The 18,402-nt window shown below is 38.9% G+C and overlaps 1 protein-coding gene across 3 annotated transcripts in view; it reads right to left on the bottom strand.

The window, feature by feature from the left end:
- The window catches only part of ARHGEF28 (Rho guanine nucleotide exchange factor 28), a gene marked incomplete at its 5' end in the record, with an annotated part of 258,133 nt that extends 243,069 nt beyond the window's left edge, over window positions 1–15,064 (bottom strand). For 2 of the 3 annotated variants that reach the window (XM_079702488.1, XM_079702487.1), the window contains one exon: window positions 15,021–15,053. In XM_079702488.1, the coding sequence (XP_079558614.1) occupies window positions 15,021–15,053 (33 nt within the window). Of the gene's footprint in view, window positions 1–15,020 lie in introns of all 3 variants that reach the window. The other variant, XM_079702486.1, reaches the window with a different exon arrangement.
- Window positions 15,065–18,402: the final 3,338 nt, after the last annotated feature.

Raw genomic sequence — 18,402 nt, forward strand, 5'->3', positions numbered from 1 at the left:
CCAGAAAGTGGGCATAGAGGGAACCTGCCTCAACATAATAAAGGCCATATATGACAAAACCACAGAAAACATCATTCTCAATGGTGAAAAGCTGAAAGCATTTCCTCTAAGATCAGGAACAAGACAAGGTTGTCCACTCTTGCCACTATTATTCAACGCTTTTGGAAGTCCTAGCCACGGCAATCAAAGAAGAAAAAGAAATAAAAGGAATACAAATTGGAAAAGAAGTACAACTGTCACTGTGTGCAGATGACATGATACTACACATACAGAATCCTAAAGATGTCACCAGAAAACTACTAGAGCTAATCAATGAATTTGGTAAAGTTGCAGGATACAAAATTAATGCACAGAAATCTCTTGCATTCCTGTACATTAACAACGAAAGATCAGAAAGGGAAATTAAGGAAACAATCCCATTCAGCATTGCAACAAAAAGAATAAAATACCTAGGAATAAACCTACCTAAGGAGGGAAAAGACCTGTACTCAGAAAACTATAAGACACTGATGAAAGAAATCAAAGATGACACAAACAGATGAAGAGATATACCATGTTCTTGGACTGGAAGAATCAATATTGTGAAAATAACTACGCTACCCAAAGCAATCTACAGATTCAGTGCAATCCCTATCAAATTACCAGTGGCATTTTTTACAGAACTAGAACAAAAAAATCTTAAAATTTGTATGGAGACACAAAAGACCCCAAAGAGCCAATTCAGTCTTGAGGGAAAAAAAACAGAGCTGGAGGAATCAGACTCCCTGACATCAGACTATATTACAAAGCTACAGTAATCAAGGCAATATGGTACTGGCACAAAAACAGAAATACAGATCAATGGAACAAGATAGAAAGCCCAGAGATAAACCCACGCACCTCTGGTCAACTAATCTGTGACAAAGGAGGCAAGGATATACAATGGAGAAAAGATAGTCTCTTCAATAAGTGGTGCTGGGAAAACTGGACAGCTACATGTAAAAGAATGAAATTAGGACACTTCCTAACACCATACACAAAAATAAACTCAAAATGGATTACAGACCTAAATGTAAGACCGGATACCATAAAACTCTTTTTTTTTTTTTTTTTTTTTTTGCGTTACGCGGGCCTCTCACTGTTGTGGCCTCTCCCCTTGCGGAGCGCAGGCTCCGGACGCACAGGCTCAGCGGCCATGGCTCACGGGCCTAGCCGCTCCGCGGCATGTGGGATCCTCCCGGACCGGGGCACGAACCCGTGTCCCCTGCATCTGCAGGCGGACTCTCAACCACTGCGCCACCAGGGAAGCCCCATAAAACTCTTAAAGGAAAACATAGGAAGAACACTCTTTGACATAAATCACAGCAAGATCTTTTTTGACCCACCCTCTAGAGTAATGGAAATAAAAACAAAAATAAACAAATGGGACCTAATGAAACTTCAAAGCTTTTGCAAAGCAAAGGAAACTACAAACAAGACGAAAAGACAACCCTCAGAATGGTAGAAAATATTTGCAAATGAATCAATGGACGAAGGATTAATCTCCAAAATATATAAACAGCTCATGCAGCTCAATATTAAAAAAACAAACAACCCAATCCAAAAATGGGCAGAAGACCTAAATAGACATTTCTCCAAAGAAGACATACAGATGGCCAAGAAGCATATGAAAAGCTGCTCAACATCACTAATTATTAGAGAAATGCAAATCAAAACTACAATGAGGTATCACCTCACACCAGTTAGACTGGGCATCATCAGAAAATCTACAAACAACAAATGCTGGAAAGGGTGTGGAGAAAAGGGAACCCTCCTGCACTGTTGGTGAAAATGTAAATTGATACAGCCACTATGGAGAACTGTATGGAGGTTGCTTAAAAAAACTAAAAATAGAATTACCATATGACCCAGCAATCCCACTACTGGGCATATACCCTGAGAAAACCATAATTCAAAAAGACACATGCACCCCAATGTTCATTGCAGCACTATTTACAATAGCCAGGTCATGGAAGCAACTAAATGCCCATTGACAGACAAACGGATAAAGAAGATGTGGTACATATATACAATGGAATATTACTCAGCCATAAAAAGGAATGAAACTGGGTCATTTGTAGAGACATGGATGGATGTAGAGACTGTCATACAGAGTGAAATAAGTCAGAAAGAGAAAAACAAATATCGTATATTAACACATATATGTGGAACCTAGAAAAATGGTACAGATGAACCTGCCTGCAGGGCAGAAATAGAGACACAGATGTAGAGAACAAATGTATGGACACCAAGGGGGGAAAGCGGCGGTGGCGGGGGTGGGTGGAGGTGGTGGGATGAATTGGGAGATTGGGATTGACATGTGTACATTAATATGTATAAAATAGATAACTAATAAGAACCTGCTGTATAAAAAATAAATAAAATAAAATTCAGAAATTCAAAAAAATAAAAGATGAGAAAAGAAAAAAAAGAAAAGCAACAGCTTCCAAAATGGTAGCTTAACCCATAAAGTGAATCCAAGCCTTAGAATATTGCCAAAAAGATACCTAATGCACAGCTTTCTAGTGTTGTAACCTACATACAACACTGTATCCCATCCCTACCTGAGGCTATTCCTGGTTATGGAACTGGAGCAGCTTGGGCAAAGTTCTGCAAATAAGAGAATGAAGAAAGCCCACCAAGGTAGAGAGGGGACTTGTCTCATTAGAACAGAAAGAGGATATGGCTACAAAGCAAGAGACAAATGCAAGATGATAACCCATATCTGAGTGGGAGAGTAAAGTGTTCAAAGTTACAAAACAGGCATCTCTGAAGAGGCTAAAGGCAGCAATCCAAAGATGAATTAGAATCGCAGCAGAGGAGAGAAAAGAGACAGTCGTGACCATCTACACGTCTTGATGACTGATCAAGTGCAGAAGACAGTAACAGAGGAATAAGGAAAACTCCGATTTAAAGCCACGGTGCCTGGGAGAATGGGGGTATGGTAACAGAAATCAGGAAGTTAGAAAGGGGGTTGGTTTGGAGGAGAACTTGAAAAAGTTTTTTTAAATATAACAGTCTGGATTTGAAGCCAAGGCTGGATAATTGAGTGGAAAGAGCAAACGGGCCAGCTGGAAACAGAAGATGCAGCAGGCGCAGAGGTCGGGAGGAGGGCCCGCGTGTGGGAGTCTTCGTGGAGGAGCTGTGGTTGAAAAAACAAGGAGAGATAAGCTGCCTTGAAAGAGAGGAGAAAGGAGTGGGCCCGGGGAACGCCCACATCAGCAGATGAGAAGAAAGTGCAACAGACAAAGAAAGAGCACAACTTGAAAGAGGACCAGCGGAGTTTGAGGACACTGAGAATACATTTTTAAAGTATAAATCAGATCAGGCAACTTCCCCACCGAGACTCCCACACCGACTTCTCATTTCATCACCTTGGCCACAAAGCTCTCCGTGAATGACCTCACCCACCTCTCTGACCTGCCTCCTCTCCTTCACTCGGGATGCGCCGGCCACACTGGCCTTTTGCTGTCCCTCAGATACATGAGGTTCATTCCTACTTCAGGGCCTTTGTGTTTTCTGCTCCTTCTACTAGAAGGCTCTCCGGGGATTCTGGTTCCTAAACTATCAAATCTCTCACACACACACCATTCTCTACCATATCATACTGCTGGATTGTCCTAACGCACACTGCTAGCTGAAATTCTTATGTCTTTATTTGTTTACCTATTCATTGTCTGTCTCTCCAACTCTGAAGTGGACTCTAGCAGAGTGAGGTCCTACGACCTTTTCTGTTTCCCTCTCCACTACACCCTTAGTGACTCGAAGAGTGCACTGCACCACATGGGGACTTAAGAAAAAACCTTAGATGAAGCAAGAGCCAAATTAGTGCCCTTCGTGAGTGAGTCTACTTTCAGAAAAACAAACAAACAAACAAGGTTAAAGCCAAACTACATCAAGTTATGGAGAGGAAAAAGAGGCAGGAGTTGCAGACAACAGTATTCAAACCAAACAGCACACGCCCTCAGGGGTGAGGGGAAGGAACTGTTGATAACGTAGAGTCTCTATATATCACACCTTCTAGAAGAGCTGCCTTTCCAGAATGTGAAAATAAAACATTTTTACTGCTTCACACCTTATTTCTTCTACTGAGGGTTCTCCCAAAGAAAAATCTGACCCACACCCGTCATGCCTAAAATTCTTGCTTAAGATGGTAATACATCTTTTAAAAAAAATCAAATAGAACAAAAATGTTAGTTCCTGCGAGTTCTATGTTGAAAACTACAAGACTGCACATTACCCAAAATTGTGAGGGCTGCCACTGAAATATGGGAAGTGAGACAATCAGACTTTAAGAACACTTGGTACTTGGGTACCCACAGCCCCCAGCCCACACCAGCAAAGACATTCCTCCAAATATGCTGAGTGCTGGGGCTAATCCTTCCTGCAGTTTCCTGCAGTTGTACATTTTACCTTCAGGCCTTTTCACAGAAGTCTGTCATCTCACGGTGACAACAGAAGAGGGCATCATAAAGTGCCATTGTGCTGAGAGGAAACAGTAGTGTTTCTTTAAGAATCTGGACAGGGACGAAGCTAAGGGAGGATTTATGTAACGTCTCTAAGTCAAAGGTTTTGCTAGAGTCTAAGAAGTGGTTTTTCCCCTCCCTGCCTGCCAGAACCATCAAGCAATCTCTTGTAGCAGCTAAGGAGCTCAAGATTTCACAAGAACTGACATCTTGTGGCTGCTCGCCAGGCAGGGTAGCTACCACGGTTCTCCTGCTGTGTGGCTAGAACAACATGCTGCTTTGGAATTGGTTTGCCCCCTCCTTAAGGAAAACAGGAGAAAAGGCAAAAAGGTAAAAGCAGGACCAGGCAGAGAAAGACCAGCCAGGAAAAGGTCAAGCTAAGTTGGTAGAAAGTAAGAACCACCAAGGAGAGCTGACTTCAGCTGGCCCAGCTCAGACAATGATGGAGGATGCCACCCAACAGGTAGAAATTAGTTGAGATGCTCAGGCTGCCATGTTTAAGTCAAAACACAGCTAACGTTAGTATAATTTCCTAAAAACAAATTTGCACAAAGTAAACGTGTGATCCAGAAGTTCATCTCAGTCAAAAGCCCCTCCTGATTCCCTTCTCAAAGCCAGAATGAGCTGTATTGACATGTGCTAAAAGATACCCTCGCCTGTGCCCTGACACCCGAACTAGTGAAATTTATATTAAGTTGAGCTTGAGAGCTTGATGGCACAAATCACCATCAGTTACCAGGCCCAGCCTTTTTGTGAGCAAATGAGCTTTAGAGGGTCAGGGTTGCCTAGACTTAGTTACAAGCAGCATCCTCCAGCAGGACAAAAAAGTGTAAGAAAAGGGAGATATTTTAATTGAAGGTCCAAGAAGTAGCACCATTCTTCACATTGTAAAACTCAAAGGAAGACTGCAGGGTGGCAAAGGACAAAATGGGTACCTGGCCAATGGGGAAATGAAGTGCAGAAGCAATGCAATGGAGAAGGTCATTTTGATTAGCCGGTGAAGGTGGGAAAATCCCAGGCTTACCGTGGATCTGCCACTAACAAACTTTCTGAGCAAAAAAATGTTATGGCTTCCAATACATCACTTACAAATCCTGAGTGTCAAACCAGCTGAGTTAACTAGTCAAATAAGCGACTCTCCTGCTCGGAACCTGAATTTCCTCATCTGCAAAGGGCGGGTGGACAGGCGAAGGTCTCTAAGGTGCCTTCACATACTAAGATTCCAAGTTGATGGTTAAGACAGGCTGATAACAGGCGGCCCATGAGGGGACACAGAGCCACAAGCAGAGAAGGGGCAGCATCTGGAGGACAGGATTTCCTTCAACAGGAACCAGAAGCCAGAAGGAATCTGCGGGAAGGAGGCGTCCGCCAGGTGAGTGCAGAACAAAGCAACCAAGTCACTTGCAGCCTCAATAGGAAACTGCCTCCCTGGGTCCTGTCCTAGGGTCCCCCCTCCAGAAGGCTGGGGCCTAGGAGAGTGTACCAAGCCTCAGAAACAGAAGTGGTTGAATGGAGGAGGTTTAGCTCAACTACGTGAGTGATCAGCAAACATCAGGTTACCCCTTCAGTTATGTACAATAAGCCCAACAGCAACCAATATACTTGGGACCAAACTCAGCAGGATACTGTGACTCAGAATAAAAGAATAACAAACACAAAATGCTAAGGGAAAAGGGAAGCCATTTAGATCCAGCTGGCAACAAGCTACTGAAGCTAAAACCCCGTCCAAACCGTTATACAATCTGCAGCCTCAGGAGAAAGAAATGATTACTCTTCTCAGTCAACTGCTACGATTAACACATCTAAAGGGTGGAAGAGAGCAAGAGCCCACACGCAAAGTTCCACAGACACACCCTTTGCAGATGTTGTAGAAGTCTCCATGGGTTAGATGCTCATATTAGCCAGAATCCAAGAAAGAGCAGAAATGAAGCACCATGGCAAAAAAAAAAAAAAAAAAGATTAAACCAAGGGAATTTTTTGAACTTTTATAAAATTTAACACAAAATTTAACATGCTACCTTTGCACAGTAAAAGTGAGTTTATAACTCCCAATTCATAATTATCACAGTTGTTAGGGCTAAAGAACTAGATATTAAATATATCTGAAAGTTGTTGAATAAAATGTGAACACGTATACCTCATTTGCAAAGAAATCATTAAAACCTGAAGTATGTACATCCTGCATCCAGCAATTCCACTCCTGGGAATCTATCCCATAAAGATGAAAGTATTGATAAATAAGGACATATGGACGAGGATGTCTAGTGAATACCCATCCACAGAGAAGTGTCTTGATCCACACCCATTTATTAAATAGAATGAATTAGAGCTACACCTGACAACTTGCAGGAATTTCCACAAAGTAATGCTGAGTTGGAAAAGATACAGAAGTTTATATAATATGATCCATATATATATATATATATATATATATATATATATATATATATATATTATTATTTTTTTTTTTTTGGCTGCACCATGCAGCTTGAAGGATCTTAGTTCCCCGACCAGGGATTGAACCCATGGCCCCTGCATTAGAAGTGTAGAGTCCTAACCACTGGACCACCAGGGAATTCCCTGATCCAGATTTTTTAAAATGGTTTTATTAAAGCTTGTATCTATATATATGTATGTGTAGGGTTGTATGAGCACAGAAAAATGTAGAAATATGTACACTAAGTCAATGATTCTCAAACATTAGCACACATTAGAATCACCTGAAGGTTTTGTTAAAACACAGATATCTGGGCCCCATGCCCAGAGTGTCTGATTCAGTAGGTCTAGGGTGAGGTCTGAGAATTTCTATTTCCAACAAGTTTCCCAAGGATGCTAATGCTGCTGAGAGTGACTGCAATAGGTTTCAGATCAGCTCGGTGCTTTGTGACCGCCTGGAGGGGTGGGATAGGGAGGGTGGGAGGGAGGGAGACGCAAGAGGGAAGGGATGTGGGAACAGATGTATATGTATGACTGATTCACTTTGTTATAATGCAGAAACTAATTTAAAAAAAAAAAAACAGTGGGAAAAAAGAAAAGAGTTACCTGTGGGACAGAAGTAGAGATATGATGAGGGAGAGAATAATGGGGATCTATGAAAGATAACATAAACAGCTTTTCTCTACGATTCCTTTTATGGATCGTGGGGGCGGGGGTGTGGATGTGTGTATAGATATGCAAAAACAAATTCCTGAAAGGACTGTCATCAAAACACTAATGAAAATTCTCCCAAAGGAGGAATTTAAAGTGATCTTTCTCCTTGGTAATTTCTTCTTGGTAATTTCTTATTTTTTTTTTTATAATGAGCAAGTGTGATTTAAATAATCATTTAAAATAGAGCTATTTTACTGAGGAAGAAAGAATCTTTGGAAACAACAATTTCACAAGGAAAAGGTCTTCTATTTTGTTCACAACACTGAACTGATATTTTTGGAAAGATGAATGCTAAGTACACTTTATATAAAAATTAAAATATAATTAATGTGGAAAAGGAAGTTCTTGGATGAAGTACATAAGTACAACATGTGTTTTATAACCTTCCTTAATCCACAAAAACTTAGAGAAAACTCAATTTAAAAAGTAATCAAACATAACCTCCAATGGAATATAATCTGTAAAAGAAACAAAAACAAAAAAAAAAACACTGAATCACGATGCTGCACACCTGAAACTAACACAATATTGTAAATCAACTATCCTTCAATTTTTAAAAAAATTCAGCAAAAACATACAATTTGGCTTACAGTCGCTTTCTCTTTCAAAATTCAATCAGATACTCAGTAAGCAAAATCTCTTTTCAAGCTGTACTTGCATCATTTCCTCTCTTTATATACAGACTAGAAAATAAAATAAGACTAAAAACAACCTAAAATAAAAAAATAACTTTATGACTTCAAATACAGGATTTAAGTTCCCAAGTGGTGTCCATTAAAAGAGTGTTAAGCTAGAATACAAGTATCTTAGATCAGTTATAATAATTCTAATTTACATTTTTCCAGGCTTTCACATTTCTCATTAGCTTCTTCACTACGACTCTTTGCTAGCTTAAAACATCTCCTCCTAAAACCATGTTACCATTCTATCTAAAAATTAAGCCTAGACTTCAAACCAGATGGCATGCCTCTGCTACCTTTTCTACTGGGAACAAACAGCCTGGCCTTCCAGAGCTGCTTCCTTTAGTGCCCCTTAAAGTACAGATGCAGGAAGCTGCTCAGAGGCTGAAAACTGGATTTGTAATGCTTATATCCCTAAGGTTTGCAAATCAATATTATAAACTCTCTGCTACCAGTCTTGCCAACTCCTGCTTCTTCTCTAATCTTATTATAGTACAGTGTTTCTCTTTTCCTGAAATAGCAACTCAGTGGACCTCCATGGCTCATTTTAAAAATTAGCATAAGTCTGTGGCTGAGTTCGGGAATATTCCTGCATTTCCAATACTAAGATTGCCTCCTTCCTAAAGATAAGCAAACAGAAATGTTTGCCCACAACCCCCCCCCCAAAAAAAGGAGAAAAAAGTTTGCCCCAAAACAGTCAAAAAAATTTAAAGCACACAGAATCAGAGACTGCCTCCCTCCCTCTGAAACAGATTCCTGGGAGATAGAGGAAAAAAATTAAGTTCCTGCTTTGTGCTCACAGTAAAACTATGTGGGCATAAGAAGAAACAGGCCAAGATTTGAAAATACTACACAAAAACTAAAAACAAAGTAATGGTCTAAAACTGTTCTGGCAAGCAGGAAATAAACTTAACAGTACAGAAAACTTACATAGAAAAGAAAACATGCTACCAGAATTCAGACTAAAAAAAAAAAATGGCTAGAACAGTCTAACCCTAGAATATCAGCTATTCTAGAAGGGGCAAACAATACTGAAAGACAAAAGGATAAAACGTTAAAAAAGAAGTTGGAAGTTTTCACGGATCCAAACAAAAGGTATGAGGGGGAGAAACAAAGACTTACATCCATAGATTTTTTTTTTAACATCTTTATTGGAGTATAATTGCTTTACAATGGTGTGTTAGTTTCTGTTTTATAACAAAGTGAATCAGCTATACATATACATATATCCCCATATCTCCTCCCTCTTGTGTCTCCCTCCCACCCTCCCTATCCCACCCCTCTGGGTGGTCACAAAGCACGGAGCTGATATCCCTGTGCTATGCGGCTGCTTCCCACTAGCTATCTGTTTTACATTTGGTAGTGTATATATGTCCATGCCACTCTCTCACTTTGTCCCTGCTTACCCTTCCCCCTCCCCATGTCCTCAATTACATTCTCTACATCTGTGTCTTTATTCCTGTCCTTCCCCTAGGTTCTTCAGAACCTTTTTTTTTTTAGATTCCACGTATATGTGTTAGCATACGGTATTTGTTTTCCTCTTTCTGACTTACTTCACTCTGTATGACAGACTCTAGGTCCCTCCACCTCACTACAAATAACTCAATTTCATTTCCTTTTATGGCTGAGTAATATTCCATTGTATACATGTGCCATTCATCTGCCGATGGACACATTATTGATTTTTCTAAAGGTATAAAGAATCTATCATCTGTAGGAAGGATTCTCTATAATGACCCAAAAGTAAAGACAGAAAAACATTTTAACTAAAAAATGTTATAAGAGATTAATCAAAACAGGTTATAATCAAAGGAACAAAAATATCACTTACAGGATCCACTTGAATGAAGTATCCTTTTGTGAAGGATAGGTAGAAGTTGGGGAATAATTACTATCAATTTTTTTCTCCATGATTATTGCCCCACTATGTGATTTAATTCTTCTTGAGATAAACCTTGTAATTTATATTTTTAAAGCCTGTCTTGGGACTTTCCTGGTGGCACAGTGGTTAAGAATCCGCCTGCCAGTGCAGGGGACACGGGTTCGAGCCCTGGTCCAGGAAGATCCCACATGCCGTGGAGCAAATAAGCCCATGCGCCACAACTACTGAGCCTGCACTCTAGAGCCCGTGAGCCACAACTACTGAGCCTGCATGTCACAACTACTGAAGCCCACATGCCTAGAGCCTGTGCTCTGCAACAAGAGAAGCCACTGCAATGAGAAGCCCTCACACCACAACAGAGCAGCCCCCGCTCACCACAACTAGAGAAAGCCAGTGTGCAGCACCAAAGACTCAATGCAGCCAAAAATAAATAAATAAATATTTTAAAAAAAACTGCCTCAAAAGATTTTGCCAGTGCATAAGCATACAATTATGCTTAGTATTATTTTATAATTAAGATATCATCTCAATATGTTATGGAATCTTCATAATTTCTAGGTTTGTTTGGGTTCTCTCTTAATCACACTTAGCAGAGTTATCTTGTTTTTCCCAAAGAACTAGTCATGACAGCTAGATAGAATTGCTAAAAGTACATGAAAGCATCAAAATTAAGAGATCCAGTGTATCAGTCAAATGAGAGAACACTTCATGTAAATAAATGCCAAGAGAACCTTCAATAAAATTCTACACAGATATAGATAAAACTCTGGAAGAAAATATACCAAAAATGTCAACAGTGATCATTATGAATAACAGGATTAAAGATGGTTTTGATTTTTGCATATATTTTTAGATAAGTATATATGAAATACAGTAAATATGAATAAAATGTTAAGAGTTTATAAACCAGATTGCAGTTAACTAGGAGAAACTAGAAGTGAATATTTATGAAACCTCTGAAGACAGAAGGTGACAGAGGGGGTCTGCCACAAGATACAGAAAGAAGTCAGAGTCTAGTTTGTGTCTGCTTTGTTTATGTGTTACTTATTTGATGAAATTTAAGACTTGTTTTCATTATAATACTTCCCCACTGACCTCTTCCTACATGAGATCAAATGGTCACGTTGGCTTAGGTCAATTCATAAAAATATTGACATAAAACATCAAGTGAAAAAAGCAGATTACACGCATATATGTATATATAATGAGTCAATTATGTTAAATATATAATGTATTTCATCTGAGATACCAGTTATGATATGCATTTTATATTCCACTAAGAGACAAAACTGCAAAGTATGACATAATGTGAGATTTTATACTTATTAAAAGAGCTCATCTAAATTTACTTATAGAGACTTTACCACATTTGTCATGTTGCTCTTTCCATGTGTTTCTATACACACAGTAACTTTGCCTTTTTAATGCCAAATCATGGTGAAATCATTTTGAAAGCAATTAATTCATATAGTTCCAGCAAGGCACATAAGTAATCTGAAATGACAACAACATGAACCATTGTGACCAAGGTCACACATGCATAGATAATGACAGCTCCATCATGATATCTGCCAGGATACACAGTGAAGTAAGAGCATCTCAATTTCAGAGATGTAAAATGAGAAAACTGTACCTTAAAATTGATGAAATAATGTTTTAAATTATTTACAGAGGATGAGATTATGAGTGACTTATTTTCTTAACACTTTCTGTATTTTTCATTTTATTCTAATTAGTATATATTATTTGATAATTAGAGAAAAAAATTTTGCTCTCCTTTGGTCTATTTAAGTCTCTTCCCTTGGTAAGCAATGAGTATTGACTCTTTCCTAGTCTGGTCATAATCTGGTAGGTCTGAGTTAAAATAGCTGTACCAGGATGCTGATCAACTACAAGGTTTTGAAAGCTGGAGGCATAACCCTCCCAGACTTCAGACAATACTACACAGCTACAGTAATCAAAACAGTGTGGTACTGGCACAATAAAAGACATATGGAGCAATGGAACAGAATAGAGAGCCCAGAAATAAACCCACACACCTATGGTCAATTAATCTTCAACAAAGTAGGCAAGAATATACAGTAGGAAAAAGAGAGTCTCTTCATCTAGTGGTGTTGGGAAAGCTGGACAGCTGCATGTAAATCAATGAAGTTAGAACACTCCCTCACACCCTACACAAAAATAAATTCAAAATGGCTTAAAGACTTAAATATAAGACATGACATCGTAAAACTCCTAGAAGACAATATAAGCAAAACATTCTCTGACATAAATCATACCAGTGTTTTCTTAGGTCAGTCTCAAGGCAACAGAAATAAAACCAAAAATAAACAAATGAGATCTAATCAAAGTTATAAGCTTTTGCACAGCAAAGAAAACCATAAGTAAAATGAAAAGACAACCTATGGACTGGGAGAAAATATTTGCAAATGATGTGACTGACAAGGGCTTAATTTCCAAAATATCCCAACAGCTCATACAACTCAATAACAAAAAAACCCCACACAACCCAATCAAAAAATGGGCAGAAGACGTAAATAGACATTTCTCCAAAGATGACATACAGATGGTCAGCAGGCACATGAAAAGATGCTCAACATCACTAATGATTAGAGACATGCAAATCAAAACTACAATGAGGTATCACCTCACACTGGTCAGAATGGCCATCATCAAAAAGTCTATAAACAACAAACACTGAAGAGGGTGTGGAGAAAAGGGAACCCTCCTACACTGTCGGTGACGATGTAAACTGGTGCAGCCACTAGGGAAAACAGTATGGAGGTTCCCTAAAAAAATAAAAATAGAGTTGCCATATAGTCCAGGAATCCCACTCCTGGGCGTATACCTGGAGAAAACTATAATTTGAAAAGATACATGCACCCCAATGTTCATAGCAGCACTATTTACAATGGCCAAGACATGGGAGCAACCTAAATGTCCATTGACAGATGAATGGATAAAGAAGATGTCATATATATATATACACACACACACACACACACACACACACACACACACACAATGGAATACTACTCAGCTATAAAAAAGAATGAAATAATACCATTTGAAGCAACATGAATGGACCTAGAGATCATCATACCAAGTGAAGTAAGTCAGAAACAGAAAGACAAATACCACATGATATCACTTATATACGGAATCTAAAAAATGACACAAATGAACTTATTTACAAAACAGAAACTGACTCACAGACAGAAAACAAACTTATGGTTATGGAAGGGGAAAGGTGGTGGGGGAGGGATGAATTAGGAGCTTGGGATTAGCAGATACAAACTACTGTATATAAAATACATAAACAACAAGGTCCTGCTGTATAGCTCAGGGAACTATATTCAATATCCTGTAAGAAACCATAGTGGAAAAGACTATGAAAAAGAAAATAATATATGTATACATATGTATAACTGAATCACTTTGCTGTACACCAGAAACCAACCCAACATTATAAATCAACTATACTTCAATTTAAAAAAAAAAGAAAAACTACCAGGTTTTGTATCCTCATTAGACTTGTAGATCTGTTTGGTTTGACGTAGGAGAGCAGAGTGGAATGAATAAAGCTAAGGAGGAGAAAGGTACAAAAAAAAAAAAGACTTGGGAGTACTCTAAATTTAGCCTTAGACCAGTCTTTTTTTTTTTTAATCGTTAATTATGGCTGGGCCAAGTCTAACTATCTATAATACATTTTATAACCTGCAAATCACAATCGAGAGAGAATACTCCAGACCCCTGAGTAACCCAGAAGGCAACTTTTTCATTATTCTGAAATCCACTTATTTTATCATTTTGTCTTTCTCCAGAGAACAGAGTGGGGTATGTGTAAGGGGAAGGGAGGTGACAGCAAGGGAAGAGGTGGAAGGGGGAGAGGGAGGGCCACCTGGGTAGTGAAGTATGTTAAGGGGAAATGAATGAATATATTTTAATTGATTTAAGATTCTGACTAAATTTGTTCCAAGTCCTTGATATTCTGTTCTATTCGGGATACATCTGAATTGAGGTCATATTCTTATTCTAGATCTAGTACTCTTGGTGTATTTCTTGAGTTGAGGATTCAAAGGCCACTTGAAACCCCAATTCCCATACACACATCCATGCCCACCTGCCACCAAACCATGCCCACCTGCCACCAAAGGAAAGAGGTTTTGCCTAAAATAAGGAAGGAAGAGAAAATCATCTGCCATTTTCTATGTGGGGAGACAATCGGCTCACTTCTGTTACATCCAGTAACTGTTCTCAAGATTGGAATCCTCTCTCAGCCCAGAAGGCACATCTGACTAGGAATCTCACCGGGCAGCTCTGTCACCCAATCACCCACCTACTCTATGTATGTCCCAGCACTTTTCCCTTTGAATTCCTACTTCAGGATTTTACCTGACACAATTGTCACTGAACTTTCTCCCCAAAAGAGATACACACAGAAAACATTCTTGGCTATTATCAGGATATCATAAAATAATGTGTTCAAAAATCATTCACATAGATGAACTCAGTATTTCTGAGTCCAAAAGTTATACAGTTAAGCATTGGTGGTTATAGTGGTGAGCAGAGCTGCCTTCCGGAAGTTATACAGTTAAAAGTTACTCAGGAGAATATAATTAAAACCCAGACTTTGGAACCAGGAGCCAACCAGTTTTAAAGGGCTCCATGCAAAGGCTTGAACTAGAGAGTAATGTTGTGTGTTGTTTTTTTAAAAGCCCCAACTCAATAGCCAACAGAACATTTCTTCCCACTTCAGTCACAAGGGGTTTCAAGTTCAAGACAGGGCCACTTAGACCTGCAGCCCAATGCTTAGGCACTTACATAAAGAGGTACTTCACTGCAGTTCAGCTCCATGGCTTCCGCATCTGCAATGAAAATAATAGAAGTGAGAGTTATTGTAGGAGCCCCGTGTGACCAACCAGCAGAGCTGTGCCCTGCCCTTTAGTTAACATCGTAGAGGGAGGAGTAACCCACTAGATAGGACAACCGGCAAAGACAAAATTAAGAACAAGGGAATAAGATGCTCTCCATATAAAACATCCTCCTCCCTTTTTTCTTTCACATGAAGATCCACACATAAGGAAAATCTATCACCCCAAACATTATCCCACAGACTGCTCCCGAATAGAAATTATATTTCAGGAAGCCAAGAAAGGCCAACATAAGCATGTTGCAAGTTTTGCCTTAGTTAATCACTTAGATATAGGCTACTCTGAGGTCAAAATTCACTCTTGGCTGGACGAGGCAGGAGCCTGTGGAGACAAGATCGTTCTAAGACCTCTTGGTGAGGGCCAGAGAGTTCAGTCTGGAGGGATGCAGCCCGCTGTCACGCTAACCAACCTCTCCACTAGGTGCACACATCCCGTCTGTACCCGGAAACCAGCTAGCAACTTAGGCAAAAGGAGCATCCTTTAAGAAAGGTTCATTGAACACCTTCAATGGCCAGTAAGATGACCAGTATGGTCCAGCCCTCAAAGAGCTCACAGCTGAATGACAGAGACCTAAAGATTGGAAGAAAGTGAAGAGTGGGCTGCATGAGAACTCTGAGTAGGGCAGACAAGGAGACTCACAGCCCCCATCACCTTTCCCCTCTCCACCCACCCACCTGCGTCATCTGGGACAGGGTTCTGCTCACCAGGCCAAGCCTGGCTCTGGTCCCCAGGCCACAGCCAGCTGCAGTACTTTGGGGATGTCTCCTAAGAAGGCAGACACAGAGCAACCTGAATTGTGACTCTGAGTACAGTAACCCCCAGAGGTCACACTTGACTTGGAGGAAAAATATAAAGAATTCTATTTTAATTTACTTCTTAAAAAATCATTTCCCACAAGTTTTACTAATAGTTCATACACATGCGGACACTGGTACCCTCCTAGGTCACAAGTTACATTCCATGAGTCATCCTGAGAGAAGACTGAAGGTCACACGAGGCCAAGGGGTTGACAGCAGAGCCCTCCTCGGCCCACATTTTCAACACTTTGTGCCCTGTGGCAGTTCATGTAGACCCACGTAAATGGGCTTATGGGTTATCATCATCAATGTGTAATGAAACTAAGCTCACAAACTGGATGAATGGCTTAAGGAGTCCAAGAAAGAAAGTTCAAATTAAAGATAATACTAACCACAAGAATGACAAAACTGAGACCCCCAATCCCAGTATGAATTGTTCATCAGCTACACTATGAAATAAAAATTATGACCAATCCAAGAGCACTGAGTAGAGCCCCTCAAGATTCAAAATTATCAAGAAGGCATTTAAAATATGAATGTATATCCAACAGCACATGTACCATGACCCTCACACTAAATGTACACTGTGTCTCAAGACAGTAGCCATTTTTTTCAACTATGTTCACAGTCATGCCATACACAATTCCAATCCTTTACAAAATTTCAGTAAACTTGATAATAAAATTAGAAGATCCTTTTAAGATTTCTACCTAATAGCAAAAGAAATGAATGTATTCTATAGCAAATGCAGTGCTAAGAAAAAAGACTGAAATCCACAAAGTAAAAAAAAAAAAAAATGAAAATGCTTTCCTTTATGAGCAAAACTTTCAAAACTTAGTATTTTAAGAAGCATATTAGGACATATTAAGCTGTGTGGGAGGCTTGCCATACACTTAGAAGAAAGTACAGATGGTATTAGATTTTTGTCTGATAAAATACACTAAAAAAAAAAACCACTTTTAGTGAGAATATGAAGACATGTTGAAGAGTGAATTACTTCTTTAATAAGTAATGATCTACAGGAAAACTGTTCGAGTACAACCACTGATAGGGTAGCTTCTCAGATAAGAAGTTTAAAAAGCACATACACAAAATTCATTCACTGTGTCATTCATGGGTGAGATACTGCAAAGAAGACCTTGAAGCCAAAAGCACACAGTTCCACAGGATGCCAGTGTGATTAACTTTATAGAAATAAGACCTTCAAACATGGTCAAATCTTTACAATTGCTGTAACAAGACGGGAAATGACCATAAAAATCTTTACCACATTAAGGTGTGTTGGTTATATCGCAGCAGAGTACTTTAAAAAGTTGCCAAACATGTACTACCTAATTTTCTAACAAAAATAGAAGTGTTCCATATTTGCTGGGTTTTCTGAGATGAAAACTGGCTGTTTATAGCAGATCTTTTAAAAACAGTTTTCAAATAAATATCCTATCCCTTCAAGAAAGGGGTGATATTTTAATAAGTGAAAAAGAAAATGCATCTCAAAAGAAACTCAGGTTATAGACAGTATATACCACCATAAAAACATTTTGAAAAAGTATTTACACCTTTCCATTTTGTGATTTTGTTGCAAAAATTATTTAAAGTTTGCCACCTACAAAAGCCCTCATACAGGCATGCTTTAAATTTTTGGAAAAACTTTCTAATCTATTTTTTTTTAAACTTTCCAAATGTTTCATGGGTTTTATATTCTTTAAATGCAACAGCTTCTGATTAATTTACAGGAGGAATGATTGACATCATGGAAGATGGGAATTTATTAGCCACATTTAAACTCTTGTACAATTGTTGGATGGGGTTAAAATATAAATTCCCTTATGTACAAGTACAGCCAGCACTCACTTTTTCAATTAGAATCTATTTATCATAATATAGTATCTTTTTCAGCTATGACACTTCAAAATCAATTTCAAAGTAAACAGTACTTGGAACCAGACATTCAAGCTGAACTGAACACAGCATTAAAATTATTAAGCAAAGGTTTTCAAAAGAACGATACATTTCCATCATATTACTCTCACTGGCATGTATTACATGTCAATGTTTTTAGTGAGTGCAAAAAGGGCTATTAATAAAAAAAAATCTTACTATAATGTTTAATCCTTATAGCTTTGTAGATTTCAGATATGTTTTAGAATATACACTGTTACAGTAGTATGTTTTATTAATAAATACATTAAGGGATACATGTTAACATATTATATTTAAGGGTATATACAAGTCAACATTTTGAAGCTCTGCTCTATAAAGTAAGCCTTTTCCCCTACTTGTTAGGCTACTTTTCCCAATAGTTTTCCTCCAGGCTCAGCAGACAAAGGCACGACCAGTGGAGTGTAGGGTGCTCACCAGCGCCTCTGGAGTTTTGTATTTATACAGTGAAAAGGCCCACATGAGCTGAACTGGAGTGCAGAATCCAACCTCACACAGCTTTGTGAAGGATCCAGGTTCTCCACCAACGCCATCAAA

The sequence above is a fragment of the Hyperoodon ampullatus genome (assembly GCF_949752795.1).
Source record: "Hyperoodon ampullatus genome assembly, chromosome: 4".
Lineage (NCBI taxonomy): Eukaryota > Metazoa > Chordata > Mammalia > Artiodactyla > Ziphiidae > Hyperoodon > Hyperoodon ampullatus.